The sequence below is a fragment of the Aphanomyces invadans genome (genome assembly GCF_000520115.1).
Source record: "Aphanomyces invadans strain NJM9701 unplaced genomic scaffold supercont1.15, whole genome shotgun sequence".
NCBI lineage: Eukaryota > Oomycota > Saprolegniomycetes > Saprolegniales > Verrucalvaceae > Aphanomyces > Aphanomyces invadans.
In genome coordinates, this window is record NW_008580160.1 from 1,285,696 (window position 1) to 1,301,000 (window position 15,305).

Consider the following 15,305-nt stretch of genomic DNA (forward strand, 5'->3'; position numbering starts at 1 on the left):
CTATCGAATGTCAATGTACTTGCTACGGCATCCCAGGTAGTTCTCACGTCCGACAAGGGCGGAAGCCGAGTGAAGTCAATGTGTGCGCGAACTTCGTTCAAGTGACCCGAGAATAACGTGCAAATCTGAATACAACAACGACATTCCATCGTGAAATACAAATTTCAAGTTGAATTTTGAGTCGAGTCACGCAAACATGTCACTGGACCGAACGTCTGATATCCCAAGATTGGAGGACGTTTCCACGGGCGATCCACTTCGAAATTGGCGCTGGCATGGACGATCTGTGGACGGCATACGAGGCGTGGGCGAGTCCCGTGGGAGACAGTATTCTGTCATTCATGGACCCGTCTGGCGGGTACAAGCAGTCTGCGATTGCATCGTGGCCGTTGGGAGACTTCAGCACAGCTCTTGCCGTCGCGTTCGGGTACCTTGCGTTCGTCGTGGTTGGCACTGCAATCATGAAGGCGGGTGTGCCTGCGATCAACATCACAGCGTTGCAGTTCGTGTACAACCCTGTCCAAGTCCTCGTGTGCTCGTACATGTGTCTGGAAGCGGGCATCCAAGCCTATCGCAACGTACGACCGCCTCGTCTCCACGACTGCTTCCACCGACCTCACTGTGACTGTTGTAGCACTACACGTTCATGCCATGCAACCCGTACAACAAAGCGAACCCGGTGATGGGAAACGTTCTGTGGCTTTTCTACGCGTCCAAGTCGCTCGACTTCATGGACACGGTGTTCATCATTTTGGGCAAGAAGTGGAAGCAGCTCTCCGTCTTGCACGTGTACCACCACTTGACTGTGTGGATTGTGTATTGGCTGCTCTTCCGCGTCATGTACGACGGCGAGATTTACATGACGATCTTGCTCAACGGCGCGATCCACACGATCATGTACATGTACTACTTTGTCAGCGCGCACACCAAGACGATCTGGTGGAAGCAGTACTTAACCGTGCTCCAGCTGCTCCAGTTCGTCACCATGAACGTCCAAGGGTTCCTCGTCCTGTACAAGTCATGCCCGACCGTCCCGTTGAACGTGTCGATTGCGTACATGGTGTACGTGCAGTCGCTGTTTTGGCTCTTTGTCTACTTCTTCATCACGTCGTACTGTGGAGCGGGGCGGACGCGCCACCCCGCCGCCATCGAGAAGAAGGCCGTGTAAACACTCGATCATCCATGCTGTCATAGATTTGTTTGTACACGTTGCATTCGCTCGCGCCGCATGACGAAGAACGAGTTCTGCCACCTAAAACGACGACGACGGCACGAGGGTATGCATTGGTACGACAGCCATGCCGCGCGCGATGTCATGGAACGTCTACGTAAGCCATCCGTCGCCGCCAGGACTCGCGGGGGCGGCCGACGATCGTGCCTTGGACGATGCATGATGCTGCGGGTGCAGCGGCGTCTGGCACAAACGGCATGCCGACGCAGTCCGCTTGTTTCGGAACGCGCACACCGAGCACTGCAGCGCCACTTCAAACTCGTCTGGGTGAGATGTACTGCGGGACGTTGGATGCTTGGCCGCGCATATCTCGCATGCCGTGTTCGACAGGCTCTGCGTGCGAAAGCACACGGGGCAGGTCCACGTGTCCCGGCTCGAGAGCGCCGCCGACGGCGTTTGCAGCGGCGGACGGGCCGATCCCTGTGTGCCACACGATGCGTCATGAGGACGGTCAGACGAATCGAGCACAGGCACCTGCGCTGGGCTGAGATCTTTTGTCTTGAACTGACAGATCGCGTTGTACATGTCGTTGAAGCGGCGCTTGTCTTCTGCGGACGCGCCATGCTGGAGCCAGGATTCGACGGCGGTCGGCGTGATGGCCCCTGCTCGAGGCGATGGCTCGGAAGGGAAGGGCAGTTGGAGCGGGGCTACTTTGCGATGGCCGTAAGATGACGACGGCGGACCGCCGCCGTCGACGTGCGGTAGCTGCAGCCCCATGACGTGGCAAAACTGGACGTAATCGATGCCGTCGCTAAACCGGGCCGCAAACTGGGACGCAAGCTTCGTGTACACGTCGGGGGAGAGGAAAATGCCGCCGTGGCGCATGGCCGCGTGGAATCCGTCGAGACTGATGAACCCGCACCCTTTGACGTCGTACTGGCGAAACGCGGTCACGATCGGCGCGACGTCGATCGAGCGCAATGCGTCGGCAAAGATCGCGCGCAGTTCGCTTTCGACGACGTGGCTCGGGTACACGGCGTTGTAGGCAGGAGGGGATGGCGCTGTGTATGCTACTGGGAGCGCATGCACGGCGGCATGCGGCAAGGGCGACGACGTCAATGGGATGTGGGGATGAGACGAAGGGTGCCGCATCGACGGTGACGAGCGATGGTGGCGCGGGCTCGTCGCCACGATAGACGATGCCGACATGGCGCCATACGTCTCAAGGAGGGCAAAGAACGACTTGTACGGACATGATGAAGGCGACTGGAGCGCCTGCTGGATCGTAGCCATGTCTGATGGAGCGAGACAGCAGTCTATGAGCCGCAGCACTGTCGCAAACTCGGCCCACGATATCGTGCCGCTTCCCCCAACGTCGCACCGCTCCAAGAGCTCCCGACCGTTGATGTTGCGTTGAGCAGCTTGTAAGAAGGCGTCGTAGATCTTGGCCACGACGGGTTTGAGTGCTGTCGAGTGGGAGCTCCCGCTGCTTTGATGGGACGCTCCAGGGGGACTTTCCCTTGTGGCAGCAACGCCCGAGTACCGCTCCAGCGCATCACGCATCGCCGTCACAAACGTGGACGGGTCGACGCGGTGGCGCTGATTCACCCGTCGGCAGGCCGTGGCGACCGCCTCCAATTCCGACTTTTTCCACGGCAGCAATACCTTGTCTCGCAGCACGACCATGAACTGCTTTGGGCGCGAGCATGCTCGAGGTGGCAGCCATTCGTCGAGATGGCGTGAGACTTTGGCGCATTTCGACGCGGACCAGTTGGCTTTCTGAAGCAGCCGTTCCAGCAGAGCTGGCAAGTTGGTCGAGTTGGCCATCGAGTCGCGACGGCTTTTGTCATCGTCGCTGCTGCTGCTGCTGCTGTTCCCATCGTTGGAAACGTTAGCGTCGCTGAGGTCGTCGAGGTCGGGATCGTTGTCATGGTCGTCGTCGTCCCAGTCGGGTCGCCGGACGTCCATGGCATGCGCTGTCTCGAGGTCCCGGAGGAAGAGCGGGTACTTGACCATTCCCGTTTCTCGGACAATGTACTGCATCTCGAGGAACGACACGTCGACGCGCGCGACGTCGTGGGCGGCGGCTTTCGTCGGCATTTCCGCGGCGAGCACCGTGTCGAGGAATTTGTCGAGAATGCGCCGAAATTTCTTCCACGGCAGCACACTCGCGTCGTGGCGGGCCTTGTGCTTTTCAAAGTACTTGGCAAAGGCAAACCCGCCATGGCGCGGCAGTTTGCGATTCAAGTCGGCCACGCGAAGAAGCTGCTTCCCAAGGAGGGTGACGTTGCTGCGTCAACCATGAGCCCGACGGGATCGAGTCACGGTCGTACCCGTTGGGGTGCTGGAGCGCCAGGATGTTGTCCTTGCTGGGGGATTTCGTCGTGGGTTTCGCAGGGCTGGCCGGAGCGCTGCCTCCTGTTGACTTGATGGGGCTGGACGGCGCCGATGGGAGCCCCGTGCCGGGAGCGGTCGGGGGCGAGGCGTCGACGGGAATGGCTGCCTTGGACGTGTCGACTTTGGATTGCAACATCGAGTCGGCGTGATTGGCAAAGTGAAAGAATTCCGTGTAGTCGATCGCGCGGTCCCCATTGACGTCGAAAAAGTGAACGATCGACGCTTTTTCGGCCGCCGTGAGGCCTTTCGACAGCCCCATTTGGTCGAGCACAACGAGAAACTCGTCCGTCGAGATGGATCCGTCGTGGTTAGCGTCGAAATCTACACAAGTCGGACGACGTCCCGAACGAATGAACGGCTACAAATGCACCAGCCCACCGTACCCAAAAACAACTTGTGGAAGCGCGACGCGTCCTTGTCGTTCGACACGAGCTGCTGGATGCGGTCTTGCAAATGTGCAACGACAGCATCGAGCTTCCCGGCCGGATCCGGCGACGCCAACGCGGTCGGCCCGCGCGCGCTATACTCGCCAAACTTGACCACATCGAACTTGCCCATGTCCGTTTGGAATGCGCGGTGGAGGACGACCAGTTCCTACGACCGCATCGGTCGCCCATCGATGGATCGATGGGGACGGTCGTACCTCGGGCGAGAACGGGTACCGCACACCTGCCGCCCACAGCACTTGCTTCAAATCCGCGGGCATGACCCCTTTCTCAAACGCTGCCAACGCGCGCTCGTAGTCGAATGCAGCGCCGCCGCCGCTCTTGGCCACTTCGTCCGCAGCTCTCGTCATCTCGTTGAATGCGTCCGCGAGCATCCTTTGCGTCTCTTTGTCGAGATCGGTACGTTTCGTTGGCTCGGTCGTCATGGCCGACACGTACAAGTCGCAGAACGAGCCATACGGCACGTCGTCCGAGTTGTCGCAGAGCAGCTCGACCAAGTATGGTCGGTCCGTTTTGGAAGCGCGGGGCAGCGCAATGTCGAGCGTGTTGAAGATTTGCTCAAACTTGGTGGCCGAGACGGTCCCAGTGCCCTCTTTGTCTGCCATCGAACACATGCGCTTGATCATGTTGGCAAAGGACACGACCCCGTACGGCGGCAGCTGCACAAACGCGTCTTTGATGGCCGAGATGACGTGCGGATGGTCGCCCGCCGCGCTGTCCCCGTGGTCGGTCGTGACGAACCGACAAAACTCATTAAAGTCGATGCCGCCCGTGCCGTCGACGTCAAAGCGGCGGACGATGCTCTTCATCTCCTACGCGGCAGCACGACCATCGATGGAGCGTCCGTCGCTCGCCGCACGCACCTGTTCGTTGAGGTACTTGCCGATTCCCATCTCCCGCATGCCCGTCTCAAAGTCGGCGAGACGAATCGACTGCGCCCGTTCCTTGTCGAGCACGTTGAACGGCACAGTGTAGTCGTACTTGCCGTCGAGCGTCCTCGCTTGCCGCTTGAGCTCGGCAACAAGGAGGCCGACCCCTTTGGCAAACGGGGGACTGTCGAACGGCGTCACAAACCCGTGCCGCATGCTGCGCCGCTCGGAACAGTCGCGCAAACTCGCGAGGAATCGATCCAGGATCACGAGACCATCTCCTACACATATCCATCTCGTGGTTGAACGCCGTCATGGCAGGACCTACCGCCGGAATCCGCTCCCGTGTGCTGAACCAAGTACACAAAGTCCTAATTGCAAACGAATGATGTGGTCGCTCCAGCAGACGAATCGATCAGGCCGCCATGACGACGCCATGATAAGGAGCGGATGTGGCATACCTTTATGTCGATGGACGGGACGCTCTTGTCCACTGCCATCGCGTTAAAGTCCTGGTGCAGCGTCGCCAGCGGCAACTTGCCATGGCCGAGTTTGTTGAGCTGGTTGAACACGGCATCGGCCGAGTTGTTGTCCGGCATCTTCCCCACCACTTTCCGCGCCGACGCGACCAGGTTTGTGCTACATGGACGGCATGAGGCGTGCGCCACACGATGCTACAGAAATGGATGGCCAGGATGCAGCGGCGTACATTTTCTTGGGGTTGTGGTTGACGAACGCGTGGTACGCATTGCGCGAAATTTCACCGACTTTGGCCGCGGTGGGGGCCATGAGCACGCAAAGACTCCGCATTTCCGCCGGGTCGAGCCGCCAGTTTTTCTGCCGCAGAATCTGCCCACGGGATGCGCGTGAAGAGGACACGCCGCACAGGCATGGCTTTCTACCTTATCGATCATGGGGACACGGAGGACATCTCCTTGTGACTTGACGAGGCGCCACGACGCGGACGAGTCGATGTTGCCATCCTTCGCGAGCTTCTTGTTCTGGTGCTCGATGGCCCAGCCTAGCCACCCCCGAATGAAGCCACCCACCGCGCCGTGCTTGCCGTACCCTGGAACGCCGCGGCTGCTTCAGCCACGCGCGCCGCTTGCCGCGAATGGATATCGCACACGCCCGTGACAAACTTGAGAAAGTCGGCGTAGTCGACAACGTTGTCTTGGTTCACGTCGAACCGATGGATGATTTTGAGCAATTCCTAGCCATCGACGACGCTTCAAGCCGTTGCGACCACCACTCTAGACGTACGTCCGGCGCGACCAGAATCTGCGCCGCCGCGAGCATCCGCAAAAAGTCGTGCCGGCTCAGGATGCCGTCGCCCGCCGCATTGTGCGACTTGAAGATAGACCGGTAATTGGACGATCCCTTGGTCATGCTCCTCTGGAGGGCTTCCGTCGCGCCGTCGCTGACGCCACATCCATGACACCATGACCTCCATCGATGACCCACGTACATTTCAGTGCCAGTCATCTCGACAAATCGCACGAACGCGTCGAAGTCCACACGCTTGACCGCCATCACATCGACCCGCTTCCACACTTCTGCGTACAGCTACACGGGCGACACCAACCGGTCGCTGAGTGCCACCCGCGCCAGAGCCATCGACCACGTACGCGGACGTCGATTTTGCAACCGAGCGCGACAAGCCCGATCTTGAGTTTGTTGGCGCTCAGGAGCTTGCGGTTCTTCTTGTCCAGGCTTTCAAACAACTTGAGAAAGTTGAGGACGCCGTCGGCGTCGGCCGGGCATCGCCGACGCAGCGTCTGTCGGATTTGATTCTCGAGCTCGTCGACGCGCGACCACGTGGCGGTCGACATGGCGGTCGGGGACACTGGCGGATTGAATGCCACCACGTCATGGGCCTCGTTCATATACCTGCCCATGCATCGTTGGTCGTGCGCGCTCGCTTGGATGTCGAGACGTACCGAACCCAGAGGAACACGCCGCGGCGACCAGTCGTCCACCGTGCAGTCAACTTGTTTGTGTCATCCAGCGTGCCGTCGATCTGCTTGTACCCGCGGCATGGCGGCATCCAGAGCGTCGCCGACTTGGTATCGGCAGTGTGGCCTACACGCGCTCCGTCAACGTCGTCCACCGTTCGGCCATGGCGGCGCATGGAACGCCGCGATCGGCCACATCCATCGCTCGAGGACAAGCCGTCATGCATACCAGACGTGATAAAGATGTCGCCGAGCTCCTGCGCCTGGAACGTCCGCGCTTGCGCGTGCTTGAGCCACACGTACTTCTTTGCAAACGGTTTGTTGCCATTCATACAGACAAACCCCTGGGCCACGAGCGCGGTGTCCATGTTGGTGGCCGAGTACTGAATCGCTTCGATCGCGGGCTGGCCGGTGTCCCGTCGGGCGCGCTTGTACCAAAAGTGCAGCACCCCGTGCCCTTCGTAGATGTTTTTGGGGTACAAAATGTACCCTGCCCGCTTGAGCTCGGCGGCTTCGTGGTCGTTGGTCGAGTACTACAATCGCGGCGGCAGTCAGTCGGTACGACGTCGTCGTGATCGCGGCGGCACCTTCAAGTCGACGATGCCATCGGGGTCCTTGAGCTCGACCAGCTTTTGTGCGCGATCCACGTCTTTGTAAAAGTGTTCAAAGTCGGCCGGCTTGACGATGCCGTCGCCGTCGTAGTCGATCAAGTCCATCATGATCTCGATTTCCTGGCTCCAGGGTCAGACAACGTACGAGAGGTCGACTACCCCAATCGTGAGCACGACGTCAAACTCCCTCGTGATCGCCGCGCCAAACAAGTCGACGGCCATTTCCGACTCGTTTGTGCCTTGGACGGTCATGCGGCGGTACGTGTCGAGGAGCTCGTTGTCCGTGAGCTTCATCCGGCGCAGCGATTTCCAGTACTTGCAGAGGAGGATGAGTCTATCGCGAGCAGTTGAGGCTGGCGAGGTCACATCGACGGTGACACGTACAGCTGCATCCGATCGAGGAGGCAAAACTCGACAAAGTCGATGTGGGTCATGGTGGATTTCGTCGCGCTGTGGACGATGCGCTGGAACAGCACCGCAGTGTCTTCCGGCGCGACCAAGCACTCGAACGCCGGGTCGCTCGCCATGAGCTTTCGAAATTGATGCTCGTCCAGGACCACGTCGTCGTCGGTACGCGGCTTCTTCTGTCCCGACTTCTTCGCCGCGTCAGCGACACCCTCCTCTTGGCTGAATCGTCGCATGAGATCCTTCAGGTAGTAGTAGATTCCATTGTGCCCTTTGATCGACGCTGCCTTTTCTCGAAAGATCTGGCGCGCGCGGTGGCCGAGCACATCGTCCGCAAACTTGCACAGCATGTACGCGCCGACCTCTTTGCCGTCGACTTTGAGGTTTGCCAGCAACGGGTGGTTGTCGACGTCGATCACGTCGACCTGCTTCAGGGGCTCTGCCGCGATTTTCTTGGTTTGGTTCGGCGGCACGTCGGTCTTGGTGTGGTGCTTTTGCCGGTCGGCTGCTTCGATTTCGCTCTTGGTCAGGTTGGCCGCCACCGTTTGAGAAGCACCCTCGAACGACACTGTCTTGGACAGCGCTGGTTTCGCTGCGCTTTGGCTCATGACAGCAGACGATTGCGTGCGCGGCCCTTCACACGTCGTCAACTCTTTCGTGGCACCGAGCGAATGTAACGACCCCAGCGGTTTCGACTGCCCACAATCGCCGCCGTCCAGCACGGTCCACACGGCGACGTTGCCGCCAGGCCCGCCTAGCGATTCGACGTCCAGAGCGACGGAGTTGGCGACGTTAGGTAGGTGCATCTCTGCATCGACGGAGGTAGGCCGGTTATACAGAATGCTGGAACGCCATGGCATGCGCCGTGTAGGCCGTGCCGAAATGATCGACACATCCCAGCACGCCCGATGGAAACCTCAACGTATGCGGCTGGGAGTTCATCGACGGCCGTACGTCGAGGCGGCACGACCACGGTGGCACTGTCAGCAGTAAACGATGATGAAGCTCCTGTCCTAATAACCCCGTTTCATCTTGCGTCGGCATACCAAGCGTGAGCCTCGCCGTCGGTTCTACTCGTGTCTGTGGCAAACACTATGCCAGTCACCGACGCGTCCACGACCCGTTCGTCTCCCGCGATCTTGTGTCTGGATCATGATCCGTCTTCTTCATCAGCGCCAGAACCGTCAGCAGATGCGAATGCGGCGGGGGCGTCCATAGAGACGAGGTCTCGACTTTGCAAGTCGCGTCGCTGCCATGGACGTTGTCCTCACGCCCATCTTGCGTCGTCGCGGCGGCGGCGACAACCTCACGAGCCCACCGCTCGGCCGAAACGCCTGTAACCGTCATCGTCGCCTACCCCGACCGCTTGGCCACATGCTGATGTCGGCGCGCGACGTGGCCGACGCCCACGTGCTTCTATCCAACTCGAATGCAGTGGTTCACGTGGCAACGTCGCGGCCGAGAGGGCACACATCGTCCATGGTCGACCTATACTGCCTCCTCTTCAACGCACAGGTGCATGCACCGCGCGTCCGTCGCAAATTTGTGACAGCGCGGTTGTAGGGCCAGTTGATCGAGCACGTATCGCACAGCCCAGCATCCAACGACGGCGCGATCACGCAGGAACCGCGGCATCAGCACGGCCACGATCAAAAGTTCGTCGTCGCGCTGCACCGCGTCAACTACGGCATCGATGTCATCGGTACGCCCCCGCGCGCCACATCGTTGAGGTGGGACATGCCCCTAGGCTTTATCCTGTCCCACAGCGAAGACACGATCTCGGACCAGTCCCGTCCGCTTGACGAGTGCGCGGTTCAGTGCACCCTCCACAGCTCCAACGTGGATGCTATCTTGTCGCACGGCCAAGGCGACGTCCTGTGCGAGCATGCACACTCGCCGCACGACGCGGCCTCCGGTGGGCTTTTTCGGAACGCCATCATGGTGTGCAAACTCTACCGCGACACCCGCCAGCGCAGCCAGTGGATCTTCCACCCGATCTGCGAAGGCATGACGTGCGCCAGCCACTGCATCGTCGGGCTCACGCGCTGCGCGCAGCTCCACTTGGTCGACATCATCCCGGACATTGACATTCCAAATGTCACGTCGCTCCGGTCGATCCAGGGCATCTGCTCGGCACTAACGAGCGGCGAGTTTCTCGCGTTTGAAAACCAGTTTCCCGCTGGCGGGTACAACAAACACGCGTTTGCCCGGTGTTTAGGCGAAGGCATGGTGCGGGCGCGGCCGGAGCTCCGGTCCGAGAAGCACGTGGCCGCGCTGCTCGCGCTGCTGTACGAAATGTTTGACCAGATCGGTGGGTGGGACTCGATCGTCGTCGCAGCGTGACTCGTGATGCGTCGGCAGACATCAATGGCGACGGACACGTCGACTGGGAAGAGTTTACTTCGTTCTGCATTGCGCTTGGCATGATTTCGACCAAGCAGTCGCAGGTCGTGCAGGGAAAAGGCGTCGAGTACTCGTACAAGCAGCATCCGTGCCATGGCAAGTACGTGTGTCGGCGGCGCGGCGCGCATGTCGTGACGATGGCGCAGGACGTTTCCGTATCACATCACACGGATCAAGAGCTTTGACGCGATTCGAAAAGTCGCCGTGCTCGAGCACATGTCGCCCAACATTTCGGTCACGTGGCCAACGTGTGCCCGAGCTGGCTCACGCGGCGATGTAGATGTTCGACTCAGACGGCCACTTTCTTCACGATATGACGTCGATCGCCAAGACGAGCGTGATGAAGGACGGCGGCGTGTACGTGATCGATGTCGATCACGTCCCGGCCAAGAATTGCTTGGTCGTGTCGAGCTCGGACCGCACGATCACGGTGTGGGGCATCGTGAATGCCGTCAAGGGCCAGTACATCCAGAGCGGCAAGATCGTCGTCCATGACATGATGATGGTTGTCAAGTGGTGCCCGATGCTCAAGCTGTGCATGACGTCGAGCACGAAGTCGACGGCGCTGTGGAACGTCGACACGTGTAATGGGCCATCGTTTTGTAATCGCAGCAGCTGCCAACGTGATGTCTAGGTAAGGTCGAAGCGCGCCTGGCGCACCATGCGGACCTGGTCACGGACATTGTCGAGATCCCAGCCGCGCGACTCTTTGCAACGTGCTCTTTTGACCACAACGTGGCTGTGTGGGAAGCGGATCGGATGAAGGTCCTGTTTGAATTGACGGGGCATACACAGGTCCGTGCGATGCACGCGGCGCACGTGACTGGGGGGACATGGGCAGGCTGTCATGCACGTCGATGCCAACGGCAACGTCCTCGTGACGTGCGGGTTCGAACACCACGCACGGGTGTGGAGCATTGCGACTCGCAAACACTTGGTAGTCGCACGAAAAATCGATGGTCGTCGTGACGCTGTGCGAGGCGGTAGGTGATGCTGACCGGCCACCACTGCGCGCTCCTCGACGTCAAGTTGATTCGGCATCACGCGGCCAAACTCGACTGCGTTACGGGCGACATGTCGGGCCATTTCAAGATCTGGGACATCTCGAGATGCATCGTGGACGCGTCGCGGGATGCTGGTGCGGCCTCCGTCATCGTCGCGAATGTAAACGTGGGCGGTCCTAGCGGTCGTCTTGCACACGTACACCGTCCACGTGGTGGGGTCCATGGCTCCTGTCTTTCACTCGTTTGCGGTCGTTCCCGATCGAAAACGACCCACGGAACTTGTCGAGGTGTGGGCAGGTGCGTCGTCGTCGTCTCTCCGGTCGCGTTCGTCACACATGGCGCGCGCAGGCAACTTTCAAGTGGTGCGGCTTGTGCCCGAGATGGTCGCATCGGTCCACAGCCCACTGCAGTACGTCTTGTACAACCAGGTGTCGCACACGTTTACCGCATCGATTGCCGGCCGCATCACGGTGTGGAGCGGCAAAAGCGGCACCATCATCCACGAACCGATCGCGATCACGGCGGCCGACGTGTGCGGCCTCTGCTTTGACCTACCTCGCCAACGCAAGCTGTTTGTCGCGACCAGTGTACGCAAAATGGGTCTGGACACGTCACGAGCGATGATTCCAGGACGGCTGCGTGAGCATGTATAACCCCATCACGGGGGCTCTCATGGACGTAAGGCGTCGCCGCCGTCATCGCGCGATGATGGACCTCACGGAGCTTGCGTGTGGGGTAGTCGGCTCAACTCCACGACGGCGAGATCTTGACGCTTCTCTACTGCGAGCGAACAAATGTACGAGTGTGCGAGCGGTGGTGTCGGCATGCTTGGAGGACGTGTGCCGCCGCACGTGTACAACGAGCGCTGGTCTTGTCATGGTCGTGGCTCCTGTAGTGCCTCATCACGAACGGCGCGGACGACTCGCTGTCGATTTGCAGCGACGTCCAAGGACAAGGCCAGCTGGATCCGATGCGAACGATCGACAACGTTCATCGGTACGGTGGCATGTCCCGCGCCAGGCCTGAACAAACGATCGGCAGCGTGCCCATGTCGTCGTGCGCGTACTCGAGCGAGCACGGGCTGATTGCGACGGGCGATACGAACGGGCACATCCGCGTCCACGATTTTCAAAGGCTGTCGCTGATATTTCGGTGCGAAGGGCACAAGGGGGAAGTGACGTGCCTGTCGTTCCATCGGCAGTGCTGCGTGCTGTTCGCGGGCGACGCGGCCGGAGATATCCTCGTGTGGCAGGTCCTGAACGTGACGTCTGTGTCCAAGTGCCTCATGCGCCTCTCGTACACGTCGGCGGCGCCGACGTCCCTCCCCACGTTTGTGACGGACCACGCGTTGCCTCCGGCCGTCTCGCCCTGCGGCATCAGCTCGATCTGTGTTACGGAAGATTCGGCGCACTCGTTCGCGTCGATCGTGGCCGCGGACGATGTCGGCCATGTCCACTGCTGGTCGCTCCGGTCGATCCGCCAGCACACGCGCGGCGTGATGAAAATCCATTTTGACCCGTTGCCAGAAACGATGATCGCGTACGCTCGCGGCGGGTACAACCCGAACCTGCGCATCAGCCGCCGCCAGAGTGTGATGGCGCCATCCGCCGCCGAGCACAGTCGGGAGCCGCGGCAAAAATACCACCGCGGTCGCACGTCGAGTCCGCGCGTGAGCGACGCCATGTCGTGGAAAGCGCACGATTCCAAGATCTTGCAGGTCCATCCGCTGCAGTTTCCTGGGTACGAGCACACCACCAACGCATGATGACGCTCGAGAACATGTCGCTGCATGACGGGGTCGTGCATGATGTTCGTGGCATGTGCGCTGTCAAGGGATCGACTTGGTCACGGCCACTCGTGTGTGTGTGTGTAGCTTCTTCTACTCGTACGACGACGGCGGCGTGCGGCTGTGGGACACCGAGGGCGGGTGCCTCGGCACCCTGCAGCGGCGATTTGAAGAAGCCGAGTCGCAGCCGATGCAGTGGCAGTACCGATCGTCCGTTCTCTTGGTCGACAACTCGACCACGATCAAGCAGCACGCGGTGGACATCCTCAAGGCCGTCGCCGACGACGGCGAGTACGTCGGGTGCGTTCGAGCAGGGCGGCCATCATGTCGTGGATGTGTTTCTCGTGTAGCCCGGCGGACAGTTTGAATGCAGACGACGCCGCGGCGCTGGAAACGCAAGACGTCACAGGGTACTTGAACGAGCATGCGTCGCGCACGCCGCGAACGATGCGGCGGCACCAAAGCCTGGCCAACGCAATGGAGAAGGTCAAGGCGGTCAAGATCGAGGACCCCGGGCTCGGCGCCGTGCTGGACGGACTCCGCATCAAAGCCGAGCACGACCGCGCGTTTTCGAGTACGTCCGGCAACGATAATGACGCACGACCGACCGCACGATGCGCAGGGCTGTCGGTCAAGGCAGGCATCCAGGACAACATGTTCACCCAGGACGAAGCATACATGTTGGAGAGCGTCGGGCGAGATGCGCTGCAGCGGCGCAACTACGAGACAATTTTGTTTCCGCCGCTCTTGCTCACGACCGCGCAGATCAAGAAAGCGTACGCGAAAGCGTTTTCGTCGCCGCCGTGCAAGGACGACGCGCCGAGCGGCGTCGACGACTTGCCGATGCTGCGAACGTGCGACAACTTTGCTGTCGAAGTGGCGGCGCGGCGATTGAAGCAGTCGACGGGCCCGCAGGCGTCGCGGCATCAGCTGTCGATCGAGCCGTCGGCGTTTTTGAAGCTGCATTTGAAGACTGACACGCCGACGAAGAAGAAACCCAAGCGCCGGGCGGAATCCAAGAAGCCGCCGCATGCAGCGCAACACGCGATCGCGATGGAAACGTTTGTGGCAAAGACTCCGGACAAGGCCGTCGGGGTGCTGCCACGGCTGTCGTCCAGGTCGTTCGGGATGCAAAAGAGCGCGTCCATGCCGGCGCTGCATGTTCAGGCGGAGGCGAGTCGCCAGGACGCTGACGACGACGACGATGGCAGCTGGAGAGATCATGTGCCCGCGGACACGAACGGCTGTGATGGCGGCGGCATGCAGACGTCCCGCCAGGATGCTCATGTCGAAATCCGCCCAGAAGTCAAGCAGAATATCCTGCGCAAGATGACGTTGTGCGAGAGCATGCGGCATGAATCGCGCGTGAAAAAGCCAGCCGTGAGCCGCATGAAGATGGAGGCGAAGAGGCGGCCGCCCATCGATCCAGTCGAGTGGGCCAAGGCCGGGAAAAACCCATTCGGGCCACACTACTCGGTCCGCGAGGTGCTCGAGTTCGGAGGTGAGCGCAAGGACAGTGAGAGCGATGGACGAGAACGTGTTTGCGCGTTAGAAACCTTGCTCCGCTTCGACAAGGACCTATCTGGCGACATCGACACGGATGAATGGATGAAGATCATGACGGCGTTCATGCCGAAAGCGCACGACGCGGACGTAGCTGTGGCGAAGGAGCTGTTTGCCACGGTGGACGCCAACGAAGACGGACTCATCTCACTCAACGAGCTGCTGCACATCGTGGTATGTGCGCTTGTGCACATTGACGCCAGCGATGAGCTCATGGGAGTGCGTCTCGTCTAGTTTCTGCAAGCGACGAGGGAGCAACTCTTGCTCATGGAAGAGCTCATTCGACGAACGTCTCGCGGCAACGAGCCCGACGACTCTCCAACAGGTCCACCACCTGCTCTTGTGGATCCACCCTCCGACGAAGACGTTGAACCGGAGTAACATCAATGTGGGATCGACGTGTCGACAAATGGGGCTGTGATGGATTGGAAAGAGCTGAGTTCAACGCACACAGAGACACTTGCAGACGAACTCTTCGATTGCGCGTGAGTGCTGCACCATGCGCAGGAGCATTGCCGGCATCGACCGACGGCGTCGTCGACGCGGGCCGCTGGCGGTGGTAGCCGCAGTTGACGTGTCGTTAATTTTATGTCGATATTTTATATCGACGTCTCTTCCATACAAAGAAGAAGATTCCAAATTACAGCAACATCGAAATATTTTAATTGCATGCGATGGATTTGAATCACTAGCCC

General features: G+C 60.1%; 3 protein-coding genes across 4 annotated transcripts; 2 read left to right on the top strand and 1 right to left on the bottom strand.

Moving 5' to 3' along the window:
* The first annotated feature begins 267 nt into the window (after nt 1–267).
* Nucleotides 268–1,203, top strand: H310_07940 (hypothetical protein). Its single transcript, XM_008873465.1, has 2 exons — nt 268–578; nt 635–1,203. The coding sequence occupies exons 1-2, from the start codon at nt 276–278 to the stop codon at nt 1,166–1,168; spliced, it is 837 nt and encodes a 278-aa protein (XP_008871687.1). The 5' UTR covers nt 268–275; the 3' UTR covers nt 1,169–1,203.
* On the bottom strand, nt 781–8,660 carry H310_07941 (hypothetical protein; the record flags this gene model as incomplete). The annotated part of the gene is made up of 19 exons (XM_008873466.1): nt 781–1,651; nt 1,706–3,461; nt 3,505–3,889; nt 3,952–4,162; nt 4,212–4,826; nt 4,878–5,164; nt 5,212–5,254; nt 5,345–5,522; nt 5,593–5,732; nt 5,786–5,904; nt 5,952–6,096; nt 6,147–6,303; nt 6,352–6,449; nt 6,512–6,773; nt 6,824–6,965; nt 7,068–7,371; nt 7,426–7,569; nt 7,609–7,783; nt 7,834–8,660. The coding sequence occupies 19 exons, from the start codon at nt 8,658–8,660 to the stop codon at nt 1,325–1,327; spliced, it is 6,315 nt and encodes a 2,104-aa protein (XP_008871688.1). The 3' UTR covers nt 781–1,324.
* A 536-nt stretch (nt 8,661–9,196) lies between these two features.
* Nucleotides 9,197–15,275, top strand: H310_07942. 2 transcript variants are annotated; one of them, XM_008873468.1, is made up of 20 exons: nt 9,197–9,369; nt 9,418–9,556; nt 9,602–10,165; nt 10,216–10,357; nt 10,404–10,491; nt 10,538–10,841; nt 10,892–11,052; nt 11,099–11,194; nt 11,245–11,395; nt 11,442–11,558; nt 11,610–11,848; nt 11,892–11,939; nt 12,001–12,057; nt 12,157–12,257; nt 12,303–13,001; nt 13,135–13,338; nt 13,398–13,621; nt 13,670–14,548; nt 14,600–14,784; nt 14,845–15,275. In XM_008873468.1, exons 1-20 carry the CDS (start codon nt 9,229–9,231, stop codon nt 14,989–14,991), a joined length of 4,686 nt encoding a protein of 1,561 aa, XP_008871690.1. In that variant the 5' UTR covers nt 9,197–9,228; the 3' UTR covers nt 14,992–15,275. The 2 variants fall into 2 exon arrangements, with proteins under 2 accessions (XP_008871690.1, XP_008871689.1); XM_008873467.1 differs by having other exon boundaries at nt 12,157–13,001; nt 14,845–14,991.
* Nucleotides 15,276–15,305: the final 30 nt, after the last annotated feature.